Here is a 17,297-nt window from a genome sequence, read left to right on the forward strand (position 1 = left end):
GATTTTCCATTTTCTTTTTCATATATATTCTTTTACTTCGTTGTTGGGTAAATCTACTTGAAATACTTAAAATATATGAATCGTAGTTGCGAAACAAAAATTATAATGTAAGAATCACAAAATCTAGAATTCGTTTTTAATTTTTTTTTTTTTTTTTTAAATCATGAGATTAAAAAAAGAACATCTAAATGTTCATAATAAAGATTATATTATAAAAAAATATCGAAAATAATTGAAATCGTCATTGAAAAATTTAAGTATGTGAAGAAGATGAGAAAAATGATAGTTTAGGTATTTTAAAAATATTATAACGTGAGTTGAGATTCAGGGACCATTAAGAAAGAAAAAGTTTACGAAATGTACTATTTAGATACCGCCTAAAACGTAAGGATTATTTAAAAGGAAATCCCTCCGTCAGGGTCCTTTAAGTAATTTTTATGATCGTGGATCGATTTGTAATTTATGGGCGGCTCAATACTTTTAGAGCCAAGCCACAGAGGAAAGCCGAAAAGTTAGCTAATCAGGCCGGACGCCAATAATTCATGAACTAGGGTTTGTAAGTCCTTCGCTTCCGCTCCTTCTCGTGGGAGAAAGCAATCTACGTGTGGATAGACATAGACGAAAGCTATTGTAATTTTTCTACTTGTTCACCGGAGTGGCAGAACGGTTGGGAGGAAATACAAAGAGTTACAGAGAGAAGCTTGGACAAACTTCATGGATGGATGGATGGATGGATTGATTGATCGATTGCGAAGAAAGATAAACCTTTAATCTGTAATTTCTTGAGAATCTCTCCAAAGACATCTAATTATTGAGGTCAGGTAACTTTTCTTTTTTGTTTTGCTATCTAATTTCGTTCTGTGATCAGTGCCTCATGTAATTCGAAACTTAGATCATGAAACTTCGCTCTAGTTAGGTTTTTGGAACCACAAAACAATGGAAATTAGGGTGAGGGTTTTCCTTGTTGGAACTTTGTAGTGTAGCTTGTTATTAGGGTTTCGGAATTAGGGCGAGGGCAAGAAACAGAAAGCCATGAAGGGCCGGTCGCAGCGTCTGCCCATCGCAGAGCCTTCTGATGACTGGGTTGATGGTTCGTGGACAGTGGACTGCGTGTGCGGTGTGAATTTCGACGATGGGGAAGAGATGGTGAATTGCGATGAGTGTGGTGTATGGGTGCACACCAGGTGCTCACGCTTCGTTAAAGGAGAGACATCGTTTGCTTGCGACAAATGCAAGATCAAGAAGAACAAAAATGATAATAACGAGGAGACCGAGGTTGCTCAATTGCTTATTGAGCTCCCTACCAAGACTATGAGGATGGAAAATCCGTGTCCCTCTTCTGCCCCTCCTCCTCGGCCTTTTAGGCTTTGGACGGAAATTCCAATTGAGGACAGGGCTCATGTCCAGGGTCTTCCGGGAGGTGAGCCCACCCTTTTTCAGGGGTTGTCATCGGTTTTCACTTCAGAACTGTGGAAGTGCACAGGTTATGTGCCCAAAAAGTTCAATTTTCAGTATCGGGAATTCCCTTGCTGGAATGAAAAGGAAGGGGTTAATGCAAGAAGTGATGAGGAAAATGAGAGCCCTGTTGACAGAGGTGCTGATGCCTTGTTCTCCTTGTCGAAGGATATTGTCTCTGCCAACCCGGTGGAGATGTTGGTTGGTTTGAGAGGTTCAGTCGAGGCTATTGGTTGTGAGAGAAAGTTGTCTACAAAAGAGATGAAGAAGCAGGAGGGAAAGGAATCAAGTGTTGGGCGTATTCAGAATGGTGTGAAGAGGGAAAGAAATCGTCTTCGTCCTTTTGGGGTACATTCGGGTAAGCGGAAGAAGGACGACATGGGGGGATCCAAGGATCAGAGTGGAAAAAAGAAGGCTAGAAGTGCTGATAATGAGGCGGAGAACAAGAAGAGCGGTATGCTCATGTCTCATTTCTACCCGCATTTCTTGACTCTGGAAATTTGTGCAACATTCTTTACAACTTACAATTTCTTGTTTTTTTATTGTACTTTGCAGCTTCTACGCCTGCCATTGATGCACAAAAAATCGAGTCCCGTGAAGATGGAGGATTCAACATTGTTAAGACACATTTACAAGACACAAAGAATGATGATAGAAGGGAAGTCATACTCCCCGATCCTATCTCTGATGCTTGCTTTGAAGAGATCAATAATATGGACAAGCCCAAAGACAATTTAGCATCTAAGGCCCACCATTCTGAAGACTTCTCCAGGGAGGCCACCACGCATATTTCACTGATTGAAACAGTGGTAAAGTCAGAATACATAGACCATCAAGCTCCTATGAAACCTGGGAGTTCTCCTAAAATAGATGCTGTTGCTGTCTCTCCTTTAGAGCCAAATGGTGTTGGATGTGCTCCTATAAAAGTAGAGGTATGCTTTAAAATGTCTATCATTTATTGTGGATAATTTCTGTTTGTTTGATGTGGCTTCTCTGTGCAATATTTTAGAAGAAAAGACGGCACTTGAATGTTTCAAGGAATTAGTGGAAATGAAGGGAGTTTTATGCTAAAATCGATTGTTTATTATTTGTTTTCGCCTATCATAAGTGCGATCAATGTTGTTAAACCACATGCGTGGTCATGTGTGACAAGCATATGTTGTGCGCATATGCTTATCGAACAACTGCACATGAGGTGGCATATTGAGAAAAATAATACATAAAGTTACAAAAAATGAGAAAAAAAAAATGAAGTAAAAATGTGCAAGAATTGCATAAACTCAAAAGAATGCTGTAGAAGAAGACGTGAGGAATTTTTACCAATACTTTAACTTATTACCCATAAAAAAAAGACATGATGATTTTCTTATAGATTTAATTATTAAACTAACTAAAAATAAAATATCTCAAGTTCTCAAGAAAGCTTCTTCAATTATTGGTACTTGATGTAGAAATTTAGAAAGTTGACATTGAAGTAGAAGATGTTAGAAATTGTACTTTAGATTAGAAGTGAGTTTTTAGAGAGAAAATGTGTGTTTTGTAGAGAGGAGTAGCAGGCTAAAAGAAGTAGGAATTGACGTGGGAATCAAGTATTTACTAAAGCTTTAGGTTTAAAAAATTAATTTGTGTATTTGACACAAAAAATTCTAGCAAATGGGTTGTCATTCAGTAAATTGTTTAGTATATTAATGGGTTAAACAGATTTTAGGGATTTAAGAACCTTCTTTTTATTTGTTTTAGGTTAGTTTAGGAATTTTGATTTGTCTGGATATTATTCACGTCATTTTTCTTTAGGTCTTATTTTGAGGGATCAAAATTTTTCGTATTAGGTTTATTTATTAGTTTGGTCATTTGAAAGGTTATTCAGTTATTTATCCAATGAACCCAAGATTTCACAATTCCGATGAGTTTTAAGAAAGTTATGGCCAAAATATTGTTAGGGTATCAGTTTTACATAAATATATATATGGTTATTGTAATAATTTTTAACAGATTATTTGAAGAAAAAAAAATACAGAAGTTTTTTTTTCTTGTTTAAATGTTGGTGCATTTAACTTGGGTGATGCTATGAAAATCATTGGGGTGATTCAAAGGTAAATTTGTCATTTTTTTTTCCTCTTTAATCTTCTTCTCCTTTATATTCTTCTTCAATCCATTTTTCTACTTTATTTATTTGTTTATTTGTGAGAGATCAACCCATCAAATCCTTCTTGGTCCACAAGAAATAATCACCCAAACCAGAATGCGTCTAAAATCTATCCAAACTCCTTTAGAACTTAGATTTGAAACTCACAACCTAATCTGCAATCTTCAACTCTTCCCTCTATTAAAACTAACCTTATTTCATACCCTTAAACCTAATGAAAACAACCTGTTAAAAATAATCATAATTGCAAAACTTTGTATTTCACATACACAATTGGCCTCCGTTGAAACCTTTGATGACCAATATAACCTTTTATGCCTGATTTTTTTTTTGAACCCTTTCAATAACGTTTCTTTGTTCTTCACCACCCTTTCAAAAATGTTTTGTGAGATCATATTTAGATGGCCCATTTGTGTATGCTGGATATCTCACAAATCGTTTTGCACATGTATTTGTTGAATGAATGTCCTGATTTTAATACATAGAACCAGGAGTTTTACTTCACAGCTTCTATGCATTATCTTTTTCTGTCAGCATCCTCCTGTCTCTGCAAGAGATTGATATTTTGCTATTATGTGAGGCAACAAGGCACTTTGTATGGAGAAATAATTAATCTATGGAGGAGATAGGCCAATAGCTCCAGGAGAAAAGAAACTGAATCGATAAACAAAATGGATCTCAATTGCTGACTGAGGCATCCACATCATCAAGGGAACGATTCCTTTTTCAAAAAAATTTAGGGTATGAAGACGTTGAGTTCTATAGGGACAGAGGAGGATTAGCCCCTGAGTTTTATGTTTCATTGAAACTATTCAAGTCGAGTATTTCGTTTAGTCTTCTGCCTTCTTTCAATGTCCTCTTGTTTGATACATTTCAGAGGTCCAAAGGGTAATTGTTCATGAAATTTGATCTCATTTGATCAAAGACATTTCTATATCAATCTTCTTGTAGCTTGAACAAATTCTTTGGGAAAACCAACTTAATCTCAGAAGATCGAGGAGGTTACTTAGAAGGCCCCTGATAATTCTCAAATGAATAATTAAACTGACACTTTTCTGGAAACGTACCTTACCCATCCAAGAAAAGAAAAAAGAAAAAAAGAATGTAAGTAGACTTGGTTTTCTAAAAGTAGCTATGTTGGCTGTGCCCATGTCATTTTTTTTAGACTTATTTTATGTGGTTGTGTGTTGAACTTCATTTGTTCACATAATCACATTATTGGAACACATTTCACTGGCAGGCATTTTACAAACTCACGGTGGATGTCGGTAATATATGTGTTTTCCAGCAACTTGGTTCGAACACAATATTGGTTGACTGTCTCCGTGGGTACCCCGGCCTTTGATTGGCGTCTTGTGTTGGTTGCTATTATTTGGGGGTGTTTATTTATGAGCTTCCTTTTTTCTCCCTTTAATTTCTTTTCTTTTTAAAATTGAACCTATTGTTTTGAATTAATCATTTCCTTGTTATTGCATTAGGGTGTTAACAAGACTGTTGATGGTTTTGATCATCTTAATGATGAGAAGCATGATCACGGGGACTTAAATGGAAGTTCTTCCAGTGTTGCAGTAGAATCTCAGAAATTAAATCTTACTCTCGATGATCTAAGCAGTGCTTCTCCTGAAATGCGAGATAATCAATCGCCTCCAGATTCAAATGGCAAAATACCTCTAACCTCTGTACCACCACATATTGAAGTTAAAATGGAAGAAAATGATGATCAACCTAGAGGGAATATACTCTCTTCTCCTCCTAGTGATGTAAAGCTCGGTACCACTAAGACCTTGGACCAATATACGGAGATATCTGCTGCTGCTGCACACCTGTCTGAAGGTACTCATATTCGTAGCCGAGATGTAAGCAGTTTTCCATCTGGTGACCATAAAAGTCAAGATGTTGTCAGGGAGTCAGAAGCAATAAGCCATTGTGACAGGGATGCTGTTGCTGAAGGAATGATTTCTATTTCCGCTGAGCCTTGTCAATATGGACAGGAATCAAAGGGTTCATCTGGTCCCCTTACAGGGCAAGAAACTTTATCAGAACCTAAGCCTGGTCCAAAACCTGTTGAAGAGCAATCAAAAATAGGAGGGATGAACTCCAGCTCTCCAACCCCTCTCCCAGCACCCCTCACACAACATAAAGCGGTTGTAGGCATTGGAAAGTCTTCAACTTCATCCATAGTAGTCATCTCCAAGTCATCTGTTTCAGCTGGCTGTAAGCCTCCAGGTCGGCCTGCATCGCCAAATACTCCGAAGCCTATCCATTCGACTAAACAGCGAGCTAAGGTGAACTCATATGGTGATATTAAGAAAGATCATACTCTGAGTGGTGTAGTCAGGGATAATGCTAGACATGAGACGGCAAGAAAAACAACAAAAGAGCGTCCAAAGGTCTCTGCGAATACGGTGTCGAAAACACATATGGGCAGGATTTCTCATTCCTCTAGTTCTAAGCATACTTCGTCCGATTCAAAGGAGCAAGTACTTCATCCATTTTCTAGAGCATCTGTGACACGGAATGTAGCAACAGCTTCGTCAGGTTCAGTTGACACATCAAGTAATTCACATTTGCAAAACAAGACTACAGTTGCAGGATTATCCCAAAAAGGTGAGAGGTTCAGTCAATCAAGTTCCCAGCAGTCCTCTAAGGTGAATCATTCATCATCTATGCATCCTCCAGTGCCTGTTAATTCTTCCGTGGCATTAAGTGATGAAGAGGTGAGAGCATAGTTTCCAAATATGTACATGTTGGTTTTTTAAGGAATCTTATTGTTTGCATTATTCCTTGTTTTGGCAGCTTGCACTACTGTTGCATCAAGAACTCAACAGTTCTCCTCGAGTACCTAGGGTTCCACGTGTCCGCCATGCAGGTAGCACTCCTCAATTGGCTTCTCCAACAGCTACAAGCATGCTTATTAAATGCACATCCAATCCTGGTGGAAAAGATCAGATTTTTGTAAGCTGCCATATTTTCATATATTCATCAATTAAGGATGCTAAATAGTACCTGTCTTGTCAAATTTGTAGCCTTTGGAATTACTAAGCTGTTAACACTGTTTCACTTTGGTAACAAACCAGTCTTTAACATATTGTATAGGTTTCTAGGAGAAAAAACAAAGAAGATGCACCTAAAGATGGCCTACGCAATTCTCGTGAGCATAATGATGAAACAAAGCAGATGGGCAGGCTGCCTTCTTCCCCCGATCAGAGAAAACAAGGTCCAATCTCTACTTCAGATGGTTCTACTAAGAAGGAAGCACGTAGTGGATCTCCTGAAGTAGTTCATTCTGCTAAGAAGAATGTCCCTCTTGGTCCATCTTCATCCACTGAGGTCATTGACCAGAATCTGTCATCTGTACGTAACTCAGACCGGGATATCTCCGATGATGATGATGCTGATGCTGATACTGGTTCTGTCCCTCACACTTTACCAGGTATTTGGTTCGATAGAGATTCCAGTTTAATCTCTTGAATGTTAAGTTTATTTTTGAGAAATTCTGTCGGTATTTATGCGTCATCAATGAACATTTCTAAATTCCAATGCCTGTGTCCACAGGGCTGATTGATGAGATTATGAGCAAAGGCAGGCACATGACATATGAAGATCTTTGTGATGCCGTTCTTCCGGTATAGTTTCATCCTTCTTTTAAACAAAGGCTTGCTCTTTGTGGTCATTTTTTTCCCCCCTGATGTTCCATTATTGTCTTTTTTGTCCTTCTATTGCAGCACTGGCATAACTTGAGGAAGCATAATGGTGAGCGATATGCATATTCAAGTCATTCGCTGGCTGTTCTTGATTGCTTGCGGAATAGGAATGAATGGGCTCAGCTGGTCGATCGTGGTCCGAAGGTAATACAAATAATATTGTTATTTCCTTAACACGTTGTAAGCAGTTTGCACAAGTTTATAATCAGCTGCCCGCATGCACCACCTTCCACCTTCATTGGTTCTTTAGGATCACAGAATTAGTTGAATCTCTTACCGTTTTCATTATCTAGGCTCTATTATCCCTAATGAGAGAGGGATCGAAGAGGATGTTGCCTACAGAATTAGATTGGGTATTTTATATAGTGGACATGCTGTTGCGTGGTGTTATTTGATCACTGCACAACAATCAAACTAAGAGGAAAAGTTTTGCCAAACAACAGTAAGACCCACTACGTTTTATGGAATAAAATGTTGTGAAATAAGAAAACAATGCATTAATTGAACATGTGTAGTAGCATTGGGAACATGTCAATAAATGAGTGAAATGACTAGAAAGAACAAAATTGGAACTGAGCACAGCTGGAGGAATTTCTTAGTAAACTAATAAAATAAGGGAATTTGATCAATATCCTTGAATGTGCAAAATGAAGACCAAAGACAGCAGACGGAGTCTTGGTGCAGGTTGAAGGCGCCAAGAGCCCGTTTAGATACACATAAAAAATTAACTTTTTAAAAAAAGCTAGTTTGGATTCATTTTAGAAAACTACTCTTCCCAAAGGTTTTTTTTTTTCTAGCTAGTTTCTACTTTGTATCCAAACGGACTCTACAAGAGTTGAGGAAAGCAGAACAGTTGAGATAGTAAGAGGATTTGGATATGGTCCTAACAGAGGATATAGCTCTAAATAGAACTGAATAGTGAAATAGAATTTTTTTTTTTTTTTTGAAAAGTATAATATATTGCAAAGAGGAAACCAGAATACAAGGAGGCCGAGAAGGCCTCACAAAGAACAACAAGGAAAAGAAGCAAACAATATCACTGATTACATAAAGAGTCCCATCTAAAAATAAAATCATCAAAAGAAATCCCTGCGAACTCTATGTTTTGCTTAGACCATAGGTATAAAAGGCCCAAGATCTCTAAAGAACCTGCATGAGAACTTCTGATCTTGTCGTTGAACACCCTGTTATTTCTCTCAATCCAAGTCGCCCAAGCAATAGCCGAAGGAAGCATAGCCCACACCCTGTGAAATAGAATTAATGTCATTAACCCGTAGATGGTGCTGTTATTGACGATGCTGTTTTGTATGTACTTCCTTTCGCTCGTTCCAGTGTATGGCAGGACAACCTTCAAAAGTTTAGGGCCGCAGATATGTCAATAAATTAGTAACAAGTATTGAATAACAATTACAAATTAAGAAAAATAATTAAAATTCAAGTGGTCATTCTGAAGAAAATAAGAAAAGTTCCGTGCATTTAAACTTTTTATTAATAGTACAAAATTGAAATATAACATGATTCCAAAATGTAAGCAGTCAATCACAGCACAAGCAATTATGAGTTCTAGGTGGAGTGAACACTTATTTCAAATGACGTGGATATCATTAGCATGCTAATCTATGTGTGTTCAATGCTCTTGTGAAAAATAAAAAGTGATGCTTAGCAATAATTGAAAGCTAAGAACAAAAGAACACAATTTGATGGTAAGCACTTCGATGAAAACCTCCTGGAACACGGTTATCTGATAATAGAGTAGATTTTTTTTTTTTTTTAAACGCAAGAGGATACAATGCTAACATTTGAAAAGTTATGCCATGAGGTTTTACCTGAGTTTTAAAACGTTGTAGTGGTTCAAGAAAAAAAATCTGAAGTTGAGTTATCTGTTTCAGACCAATGCAGGCAGGAAGAGGCGCAAGCTTGATTCTGATCCAACCATAACCGAATCTGGGGAGAAAGAGTATGGCAAGGGAAGATCTTCAAAGGATGTGGACGGTAAAAGTGTTGAGTCACACCCAGATGAATACCCCAAGGGCAAGCGAAAGGCCCGAAAGCGCAGACGATTGGCATTGCAAGGCAGAGGCATAAAGGATGTCAGGAGGAGTCGGAAGGCAGATGTGGTCACTGATGATGATATTGGTTCATTTTCCCATTCAAGCGAGGAAAACATCTTCAGTGAGGATGAGAGTCAAGGAGCTAGAACGTGTCCTGTAGGGAGTGAGGCCTCCACTAGCTCAGACGATACAGAATCTGGATTGTAGTCCAAGACGGATGGAGTTTTTTGGATAAAAATCTGTCCAGCAGCAGCTATGGAGAAGTGGTTATTCTTCAGGCACTGCTTTTTTTTCCCCATTCTTAAATAGGGGCACTCAACTACTTCAAGCACTACAGTGATTTTGAAGGGTGATTAGTCTTAAAGCTCTGATTCAGAAGTGAATGGGCTTCATGAAGGATCAGTAAACCTCAATCATTCATTTGGTTACTTCAGTTTAACTGCTTATTGATCGTGGAAAGGATTGGGTGCAATGCAAGGTTATTAAATGAATTGTGGGGGCAGATTGTAACATTAGTGTAAATTTTTTTTGTTTTTTTTAGACAATGTATAACAATTTTAGTTTGCTTCTAGAGACGGATCACACATTAGTATGTACTTTCTTTAACTCAAGTATTTAAGCAGATTTCTCATCAATTGTTAGACAAAATTCAGAAGATATAATTATAATTGTTACAGAATCATTGCCAAATCTTTTGGGGGTCATCCAAAATCAAATTATTTGTTATCGCCTATTTAATAATCTTCCTCTTTCTTGCATAAACTAATCAGCCCGTTTAGGGTTAGTAAGATCACATCCATCTCTGGATGTAATTTGTCTGATGTAAGGAAGATGTGAACACCATTTTTCAGCTCAACCCAGCTGCAACCTGGTTCTTTTTTAACAATTTTCTTCATCTTCTCCCTGATCTTCTCTGTTTCATTCCAATCATGCTCTGCAGCAAACAGGTTCGATAAAACCACAAAATTGTTTGGATTCTCTGGATCCAGTTTGCAGAGCTGGTCCACAGCAAACTGAGCCAATTCAATATTCCCATACAACCTACAAGAATTGAGGAAGGTAGTCCAAACACTCGCACTAGGAGTCAAAGGCATCTGTTTGATGAAGTCAAGGGCCTTCAGCAAGTAGCCACTTCGACATATAAGATCAACCATACATGCATAATGCTCAGGTCCAGCAGGAAACAACTTATCTTGAGTCATCAATTGGAAGTATTGCCAACCCAAGTCGATGAGCCCTGCATGACTGCAAGCCGACAACACTGCCAGATAGGTGATCTCATCAGGCTCAATGTTTGATCCACGCATCTGCTCAAACATCGTAAGAACCTCCATGACCTGGCCGTTTTTGCCATATGCAGAGATCATGGCAGTCCATAGAAGAGTGTCCCTAGAAGGCATAAGATCAAAGACGAGCTTGGCAGAATTGATGCAGCCACACTTGGCATACATGTCAATCAGAGCATTTCTGATAACCAGATCTGATTGAAACCCGGTTTTAACTATGCGAGAGTGGATCTGACTTCCCTGCTGCATTGAAGCCAAACTAGCACAAGCACCAGCACAAATGGCATTGGAGAAGTTATCTGGTTTCAGACCTTCAGAAACCATCAAGGCAAACAGTTTCATAGCTTCTTCTCCTTGTCCACACTGCAGATAGCCCGACATCATCTCATTCCATGCAATATTCTCTTTCGTGGTCATGGAATCAAATAATTTCCTTGCAGAGCTGATACATTGGCATCTCCAATACATGTTAAGCAAATTATTTTGAAGGACAAGATTAGTACCCAAGACTCCTGCAGTTAACGCATGGGCATGCAATTGTCCGCCAAGTCTGGAATCTCGAAGGCCGGAGCATGCGCTCAGAGCCCCAGAAAATGTATACCCATTTGGGATTGTATCAGCTGCAATCATCATCCGAAACAAATCGAGTGATTCTGTATAGTGTTGGTGCTGAGCATAACCCACAATCATCGAAGTCCACGAAACCACGTCTCTGTTGGGCATTTTGTTAAACAGTTTCCTAGCTTCTTTCAAGTTGCCACATTTGAGGCTGTAATCCATCAACGCTGTCATTAAGATGGTGAATTTACAGAATCCAAACTTAATGACAGCAGCATGTATCTGTTTTCCATGGTTCGGAGACTTGAAGGAGGCCGCCTTGAGAGCGTGAGTAAGAGCATACTCATCTAGCCTTGGGAGCATGAACCAAGTGTGGAGCAGCAGGTATAGTGGTGGTGGGCGATCAGAAATTCTTTTAGACAGTTTGAGAGAATAGGTGTTGAAGGGTGATATGGGAGTGCCGTTGTTACATGTATTAGATTGGTTTTAGAGGAGCTTTGTGGAAGTAAAAAATGGACATAATTGCATTGCCTTGACATTCAACCTTGTAAGTCCTAAGCCAGATTTACTTGGATTGGCATTAATAACAATACGGGAGAATATCATTCTCTAATATTTCAACCTTTTCATCCAATACGCTTCTCGTCTTGGCTGGCTTTCTTTGTTGGCTATTTTGTAATTTTTAGAAATTTTAACAGATATCAGCCAATTATTAAGACATCTTCTGCAAGGCTAAGCCATAACAAAACTTGGATACAAATTCTTTCTTTTGCCATCTTAATTAACGAGCAGTATTTATTATCCATCATCGTCACTAATGGCTATTTTCCCTAGGCTCAGACTGCACACGATCTTTGGGAGTTGAATGCAATGCAATAATCTTTAAGACCATCCATCCAGTGATCTATAAATGATTCCACAATTTTTTCCCTTCAAATTCCCCAGAAAGAGGCAGTAAGCAGGACAGGAATGGTCCTTAAGGTCAAATTCTCCGGTCCATTATTGGAGGGTTTTAGTTTTACCCTTGAAAAAGAAAAACATACAGCTGGATATTGTTAAAAATCCAACTACCTTCATTGGAATTATACACACACACACACACACACACAAAGAAAAAAATCATTTCAAGCCATTATTCCCATATCCAATACAGTTGGATATGGTTTCTTATTTATTTAGAATCATGATTGTGTAACGTGGTGCCTATCTTGCTCTGATTCACGGAAATAAATATGCAAGGCTGTCCTCCATATGCCACATTATTATAATATTTATAGCCCCACCCCTTCCAACCAAAAAGATAAGGAAAGTAAGTCCGGTCCCCGTCATGGTTTTAAATCCCATCCGAGACCAAGACGACTCGTTCGAGATGGATAGACAAGTCAAATGTATCGGATGAGATTTAAAATCACGATTTATTTTTCTCATTGTTGAATAAGATGACTCAAACACATCTGAGACGACTAGACAAGATGTCAAAACGAGTTTTAAAACCATGATCACAGTCCCCACCAATAAGGAGTTGGTTTGTCCCATTTTGATCAATATTAATAATATATAAATAAATTACTAACAAACACCAATTGGCTACAGTACTAATACATGATTACATTCTACTAAGATGACAATGTTCTTCTACTTCAAAATGGGGTCTTTGCTAATCTCTCAGCCTCCTGATCGTCAGCACGAAATCTCTTTATTCAATCAAAACCTCTGCAAACTAAAAAAGAGGGGAAAAAAAACATTTAGAGTGAGTGCCAACCAACCTATAAAAAGCCAAAGAGCTAGTATATATGATGAGATGGATCCAACCACTGAACCACAACACAGCATTCAGGATGGATCCAACCACCAACTCATTGATCTAGGGTTAATAAGGTCTAGACTAGAGAAAAAAAACCACAAATGACCCACCAAATCGAATACAAACGTTAAGAGACATTTAATTAGGTGGGGGTTTAAGGGGTTCATTGAGGATTATTAATAGGAGGAATGGAATTTCATCACCTTTAATTTCCCTTGCTCCTGAAGCTTTCTCTCCATTTCACTATTGTCACCATCAGCATAAACTTTTACAGTTTGGACTTGAAACGAATAATAGAAATGAACTCAGACAAACACAAAGCACCGGTTGCAAGTAAAACATGGGCCCCCCAGAGCGCAATTTGTCCTGAAACCAAGTAAAACCCCACACCATAAATAAATAGCACTCACTTTTGCAATTTGCACCCCGTTAAGGAGAAGATATGATGGCAGAGAATTTAAAGTTTTTTTAACGCATTTGCGTGAGTCCCATTGCATAACATTCGATGCCAGAATAAATCCAACGGCTCATATCTCTCCTTCTTTATTATATGGTGTTCAGTCGGTGCAAGTTGTTAGCTAAACCGTGCGAGTTGTTTGCTAAACCACAACAGTTCGTTTGTTTCTCTAACCTACTCGCCACCTGTATTAATTAATGGTCACACTCACGTCACATGGTGCACATTAGATTCTTTTGTTAAAATGCGCCACATAATTTGTAGTTTGTAGCTCTGCTTGCTTCTAACTAACTTGTGATTATCTACCAAAAATTAGTTCTGATTATTGCAAAGAAAGACATAAGTTGCATAACTTACCATAGCTGAAGAGATGGACAAATAACCGATCGATGAACTAGAAGACGGATTATCGGAATTGTTGCCACTACCGCCGATTGTGTTGTTGTTGTTGTTGTTGTTGTTGTTGTTGTTGTTATTTCCATTAATTCCGGTGAACTCGAACTGATACGCCTGCGTTCCATCTGGCTTAAATAGTCCATAATTCCTCTCTGACGTTGGTCCCTGTTTCATGTTCTCATTAAACAAAGCAAAAACATAAACGTTCAAATCACAATTGGGCCTCATGGGCGTCCCCTTTTTCTGTGAAATCAAATTCATCAGATTCCCATTATACTTCTTTGCGTTCTCCGGCGTGGCTCCAGCTTCATTTTCGTCCCCCTTGGAAGGCCAACCAGTCTCAGAAACGTGTATTGGAATTTTGTTGTATCCAAGCAAAGCTAAAGCAGCGTGCACAGCGTCGATCTGAGCGAATAACATATTGTCGTAATGAAGTTTCGAGACTGGATCCAAAATCCCTTGGTTCGACTGAAACAGAACGAAATCAAGAGGAACTTGTTTCGGATTCGCTTTGTATGCGAAGTACGGATAAGTATTAACGAGGAAAGGAGATCCTGTTTTAGCATGAAAGTTACAGATCTGAGATATACATCCCCTTAGATCTTTGCGAAAAGCTCCGGAAGATGGTGGATAAGAGGTCTCAAGCACAGCTAATGAGTGAGCTGTGGTGACGCTCACTTGCTTGTCTAACCCTAGATTGACAAGAGCTGTTTGGATGTTCTGCATCGCTGGGAGGAGATTTCCAGCCAGAGATGCGTCGTTTAAGGTTAAAACTTCGTTTCCAATAGTAATACAAGTGATCTTCGTTGCAGGCATGTAACACTGAACGTTTGATTTGACCCAAGCTTCTGCTGCTTCTGGATCTCTCATCTTCGCTAAGTATTCGTTTCCAAGTCCAACAACGAATTCAACACCAGTATTCCCAAATGCACGAAGAACACGAGGATCTGCATCGTACAGCTTCACTTTATTGACACCAATTGATTTCAGTAGTGGAACTACGTTTTCCGGCGAAGGAAGATTGTTCGCGATTTGGCCGTAGTTAATGCCTATGGAAGCAACCAGTACCGGAAATAACAAACCTGCATCACATCCCCGCCGGAATCTCATAAAATTAACCAGAATACTGGAAAAACAGAGATTTTTTTTTTTCTTCTTTAAAAAAAAAAAAAAAAAAAAAGGAAGAAAGAAGATTACCTGATATTAAAGAAGAGAGAAATCTAATGAACTCCATGAATTACTTAAAATATCTTCACAGAACAGAACTGAAAGCAAGTGAGAAGCATGCAGAAACTAGTGATTTAAAATTATTAATTAAAATTAAAAGGCGTTAGGATCTGCAGTCAACATAGCCTTTGATTGTTGTTCTATAGAAGATCCACGCCTTCCAATTTCCATGTCTAGCTGATTAAGCTCCGTTAGAGATAATGCAGCAGCCGTTACTGTCAGCTTCATTATCAGCCTTGTGATGTGTTTGTCCTCATGTATAATAATATAGGTGGAGAAACATCCAGTACTACTACTACACTAACTACAGTCTAAAGCCACGCAAAGTTCCGCACTAAAAACGTTTGCTACTAAAGAATTTATTCTTCAGGTTCAGGATATTAAAAAAACCAAAAAACAAAAAAATCATGAATGAATCGCGTGAGATCGAAGGAGGATGGTTAATTGACGGCTAGGAAAATCAAAAGCTGCGGTTTTGTTGAGATCTCCGTTCCCACCTCACTAGCCCTCTTTTACTGAAGGAAAAAACAGGAATATATATTTCGGTGATGTGGTTAGGCAGTGAGTAGGTTTCGTCTTGTTGAAGATAAAATTAATCCATTTTATTAATGTTTATGATTAATTAAGGTGATTTGCTGCTGATGCTCATTGTGTGGGTCCAGAACGGGGGGGACGAATCATTCAATTTTTTCTGCCACACCTTCACGTGGCTCCCATTCTCAATAAGGAATCTGTTTAATTTCTTCGCTTTTCCCAACCCAAAAAAATTCCTACTTGTTTACCACATTAGTGTCACAGTATCCTACTAACGGCTAAGATGGGAAGATCCCATTCCTCTTGTCATCTCAGCCGTTTTCCTTCATTGAATCGATCATGAGAAAAGCCGAAAGTGGGAAGGGTGTAAATTTCGATCTGGATACGTGTCACAGCAAATTCATTGATGCTTTACCTCAACTTGATGACTCTTAAAATAAACCCCAAACGCCTCCGACGAGCCTTTCGAAGCGTTTTTTCCTCTTATCTCATCCGCAAAAAGTTATTTCAGGTTTTAGAAAGTCCATGGGTATTTTATGATATGATGGCGTTTGCAATTAGTCAAAAAGAAAAATAAAGCCAAATATCACTCACAAGCAAAACACAATCCGTAAATTATGTTAGTTGCAATTTCAATGATATTTTATCGGAAAATACTAATTTGCTTGCGTTAGACACTGTTCCACGTTGCTCTTGATAGTCCATTTCTCCTCTAGCTCCTGTTCTGCAATTCATACAACTCCACATTCAAGGAAAATAATAACACAGTCCTCTTGGATTCATGGTTTATGTCAGATTTGAAATATATATATATATATATATATATATATATATATATATATATATATATATATATGGGTCCCGTTCGCCACCCTTAGTTTTACCACACACTTTAACAAACGCGTTTTGTCTTACATGGGTTAGAAGTTTCGGAATGAACTGATTTTTGGTGAGGATGATCTCTATGGTGAGGAGATCATCCTCACCAAAAATCAGCTCATTCCAAAACTTCTAACCCCATCAAAATTGATTTACAAAAAATGGACGGTCCACGATTTTTCAACGTGTAAACATGGGGCTAAACATTTCGGAATGGGCTGATTTTTGGGGAGGATGATCTTCTAATCATAGAGATCATCCTCACCAAAAATCAGCTCATTCCAAAACTTCTAACCCATGTAGGACAAAAAACGTTTGTTAAAGTGTGTGGTAAAACTTAGGGTGCTGAACATTTCCCTATATATATATATATATATATATATATATATATTATAAAAATAAAAACTTTTTTTTTTTTTTAGCCTTAATGGAGTATTTGAAAATGGATGGTCATTGTAGTTCAATATTTAAATGATTGGATGCAATCATTTTAATGATGTGGCACACCCTCAAATGTTGATATGAACTACAGGAGATTCGTGCTACAGAGGATCTACTCCCCTTGATAGAGTCTGAACCAACTTCGTTACAACACACGTGGCACTTTGAATTTATTTCAACCCCTACACTACTGCTAAAATTTGGAATACCTCCTTAAAAATATCACATGTAATCCAATGTAAAGGGTTTCTTAAAATTTTGAAGCGGTCTATCCGCTTCAAAGTTTTTCCACACTCATGTGATGGTGTATAAAGACTCATAGATTTCTTTAATTGCATCTCAAGGAAAGAAATCTATGG

General features: G+C 38.2%; 2 protein-coding genes and 1 pseudogene across 2 annotated transcripts; 1 reads left to right on the forward strand and 2 right to left on the reverse strand.

Moving 5' to 3' along the window:
* Nucleotides 1–578: 578 nt before the first annotated feature.
* Nucleotides 579–10,038, forward strand: LOC147390009 (uncharacterized). The gene is made up of 8 exons (XM_086419133.1): nucleotides 579–1,909; nucleotides 2,011–2,387; nucleotides 5,080–6,318; nucleotides 6,398–6,556; nucleotides 6,698–7,034; nucleotides 7,157–7,227; nucleotides 7,327–7,449; nucleotides 9,195–10,038. Exons 1-8 carry the CDS (start codon nucleotides 1,033–1,035, stop codon nucleotides 9,561–9,563), a joined length of 3,552 nt encoding a protein of 1,183 aa, XP_086275259.1. The 5' UTR covers nucleotides 579–1,032; the 3' UTR covers nucleotides 9,564–10,038.
* On the reverse strand, nucleotides 9,951–12,582 carry LOC147390010 (pentatricopeptide repeat-containing protein At2g13600 pseudogene; annotated as a pseudogene).
* A 153-nt stretch (nucleotides 12,583–12,735) lies between these two features.
* On the reverse strand, nucleotides 12,736–15,650 carry LOC147390011 (glucan endo-1,3-beta-glucosidase 11-like). Its single transcript, XM_086419134.1, has 4 exons — nucleotides 15,055–15,650; nucleotides 13,819–14,939; nucleotides 13,208–13,370; nucleotides 12,736–12,920 (listed from the first exon to the last, which is right to left on the reverse strand). The coding sequence occupies exons 1-3, from the start codon at nucleotides 15,089–15,091 to the stop codon at nucleotides 13,260–13,262; spliced, it is 1,269 nt and encodes a 422-aa protein (XP_086275260.1). The 5' UTR covers nucleotides 15,092–15,650; the 3' UTR covers nucleotides 12,736–12,920; nucleotides 13,208–13,259.
* Nucleotides 15,651–17,297: the final 1,647 nt, after the last annotated feature.

This window comes from Akebia trifoliata, chromosome 12 (genome assembly GCF_017979445.1).
Source record: "Akebia trifoliata isolate Shusen 1 chromosome 12, ASM1797944v1, whole genome shotgun sequence".
Classification (NCBI taxonomy): domain Eukaryota; kingdom Viridiplantae; phylum Streptophyta; class Magnoliopsida; order Ranunculales; family Lardizabalaceae; genus Akebia; species Akebia trifoliata.

Bases quoted from the DNA above. Each gene is read 5' to 3' on its own strand.
- LOC147390009 (XM_086419133.1), top strand. From the start codon at position 1,033: ATGAAGGGCCGGTCGCAGCGTCTGCCCATCGCAGAGCCTTCTGATGAC. The intron at 1,910-2,010 runs GTATGCTCATGT...TGTACTTTGCAG, and splicing joins GGCGGAGAACAAGAAGAGCG to CTTCTACGCCTGCCATTGAT. The intron at 6,557-6,697 runs GTAAGCTGCCAT...CATATTGTATAG, and splicing joins GTGGAAAAGATCAGATTTTT to GTTTCTAGGAGAAAAAACAA.
- LOC147390011 (XM_086419134.1), bottom strand. From the start codon at position 15,091: ATGGAGTTCATTAGATTTCTCTCTTCTTTAATATCAG. The intron at 14,940-15,054 runs GTAATCTTCTTT...GATGTGATGCAG, and splicing joins TCTCTCTTCTTTAATATCAG to GTTTGTTATTTCCGGTACTG. The intron at 13,371-13,818 runs GTAAGTTATGCA...ACTTGGTTTCAG, and splicing joins TGTCCATCTCTTCAGCTATG to GACAAATTGCGCTCTGGGGG.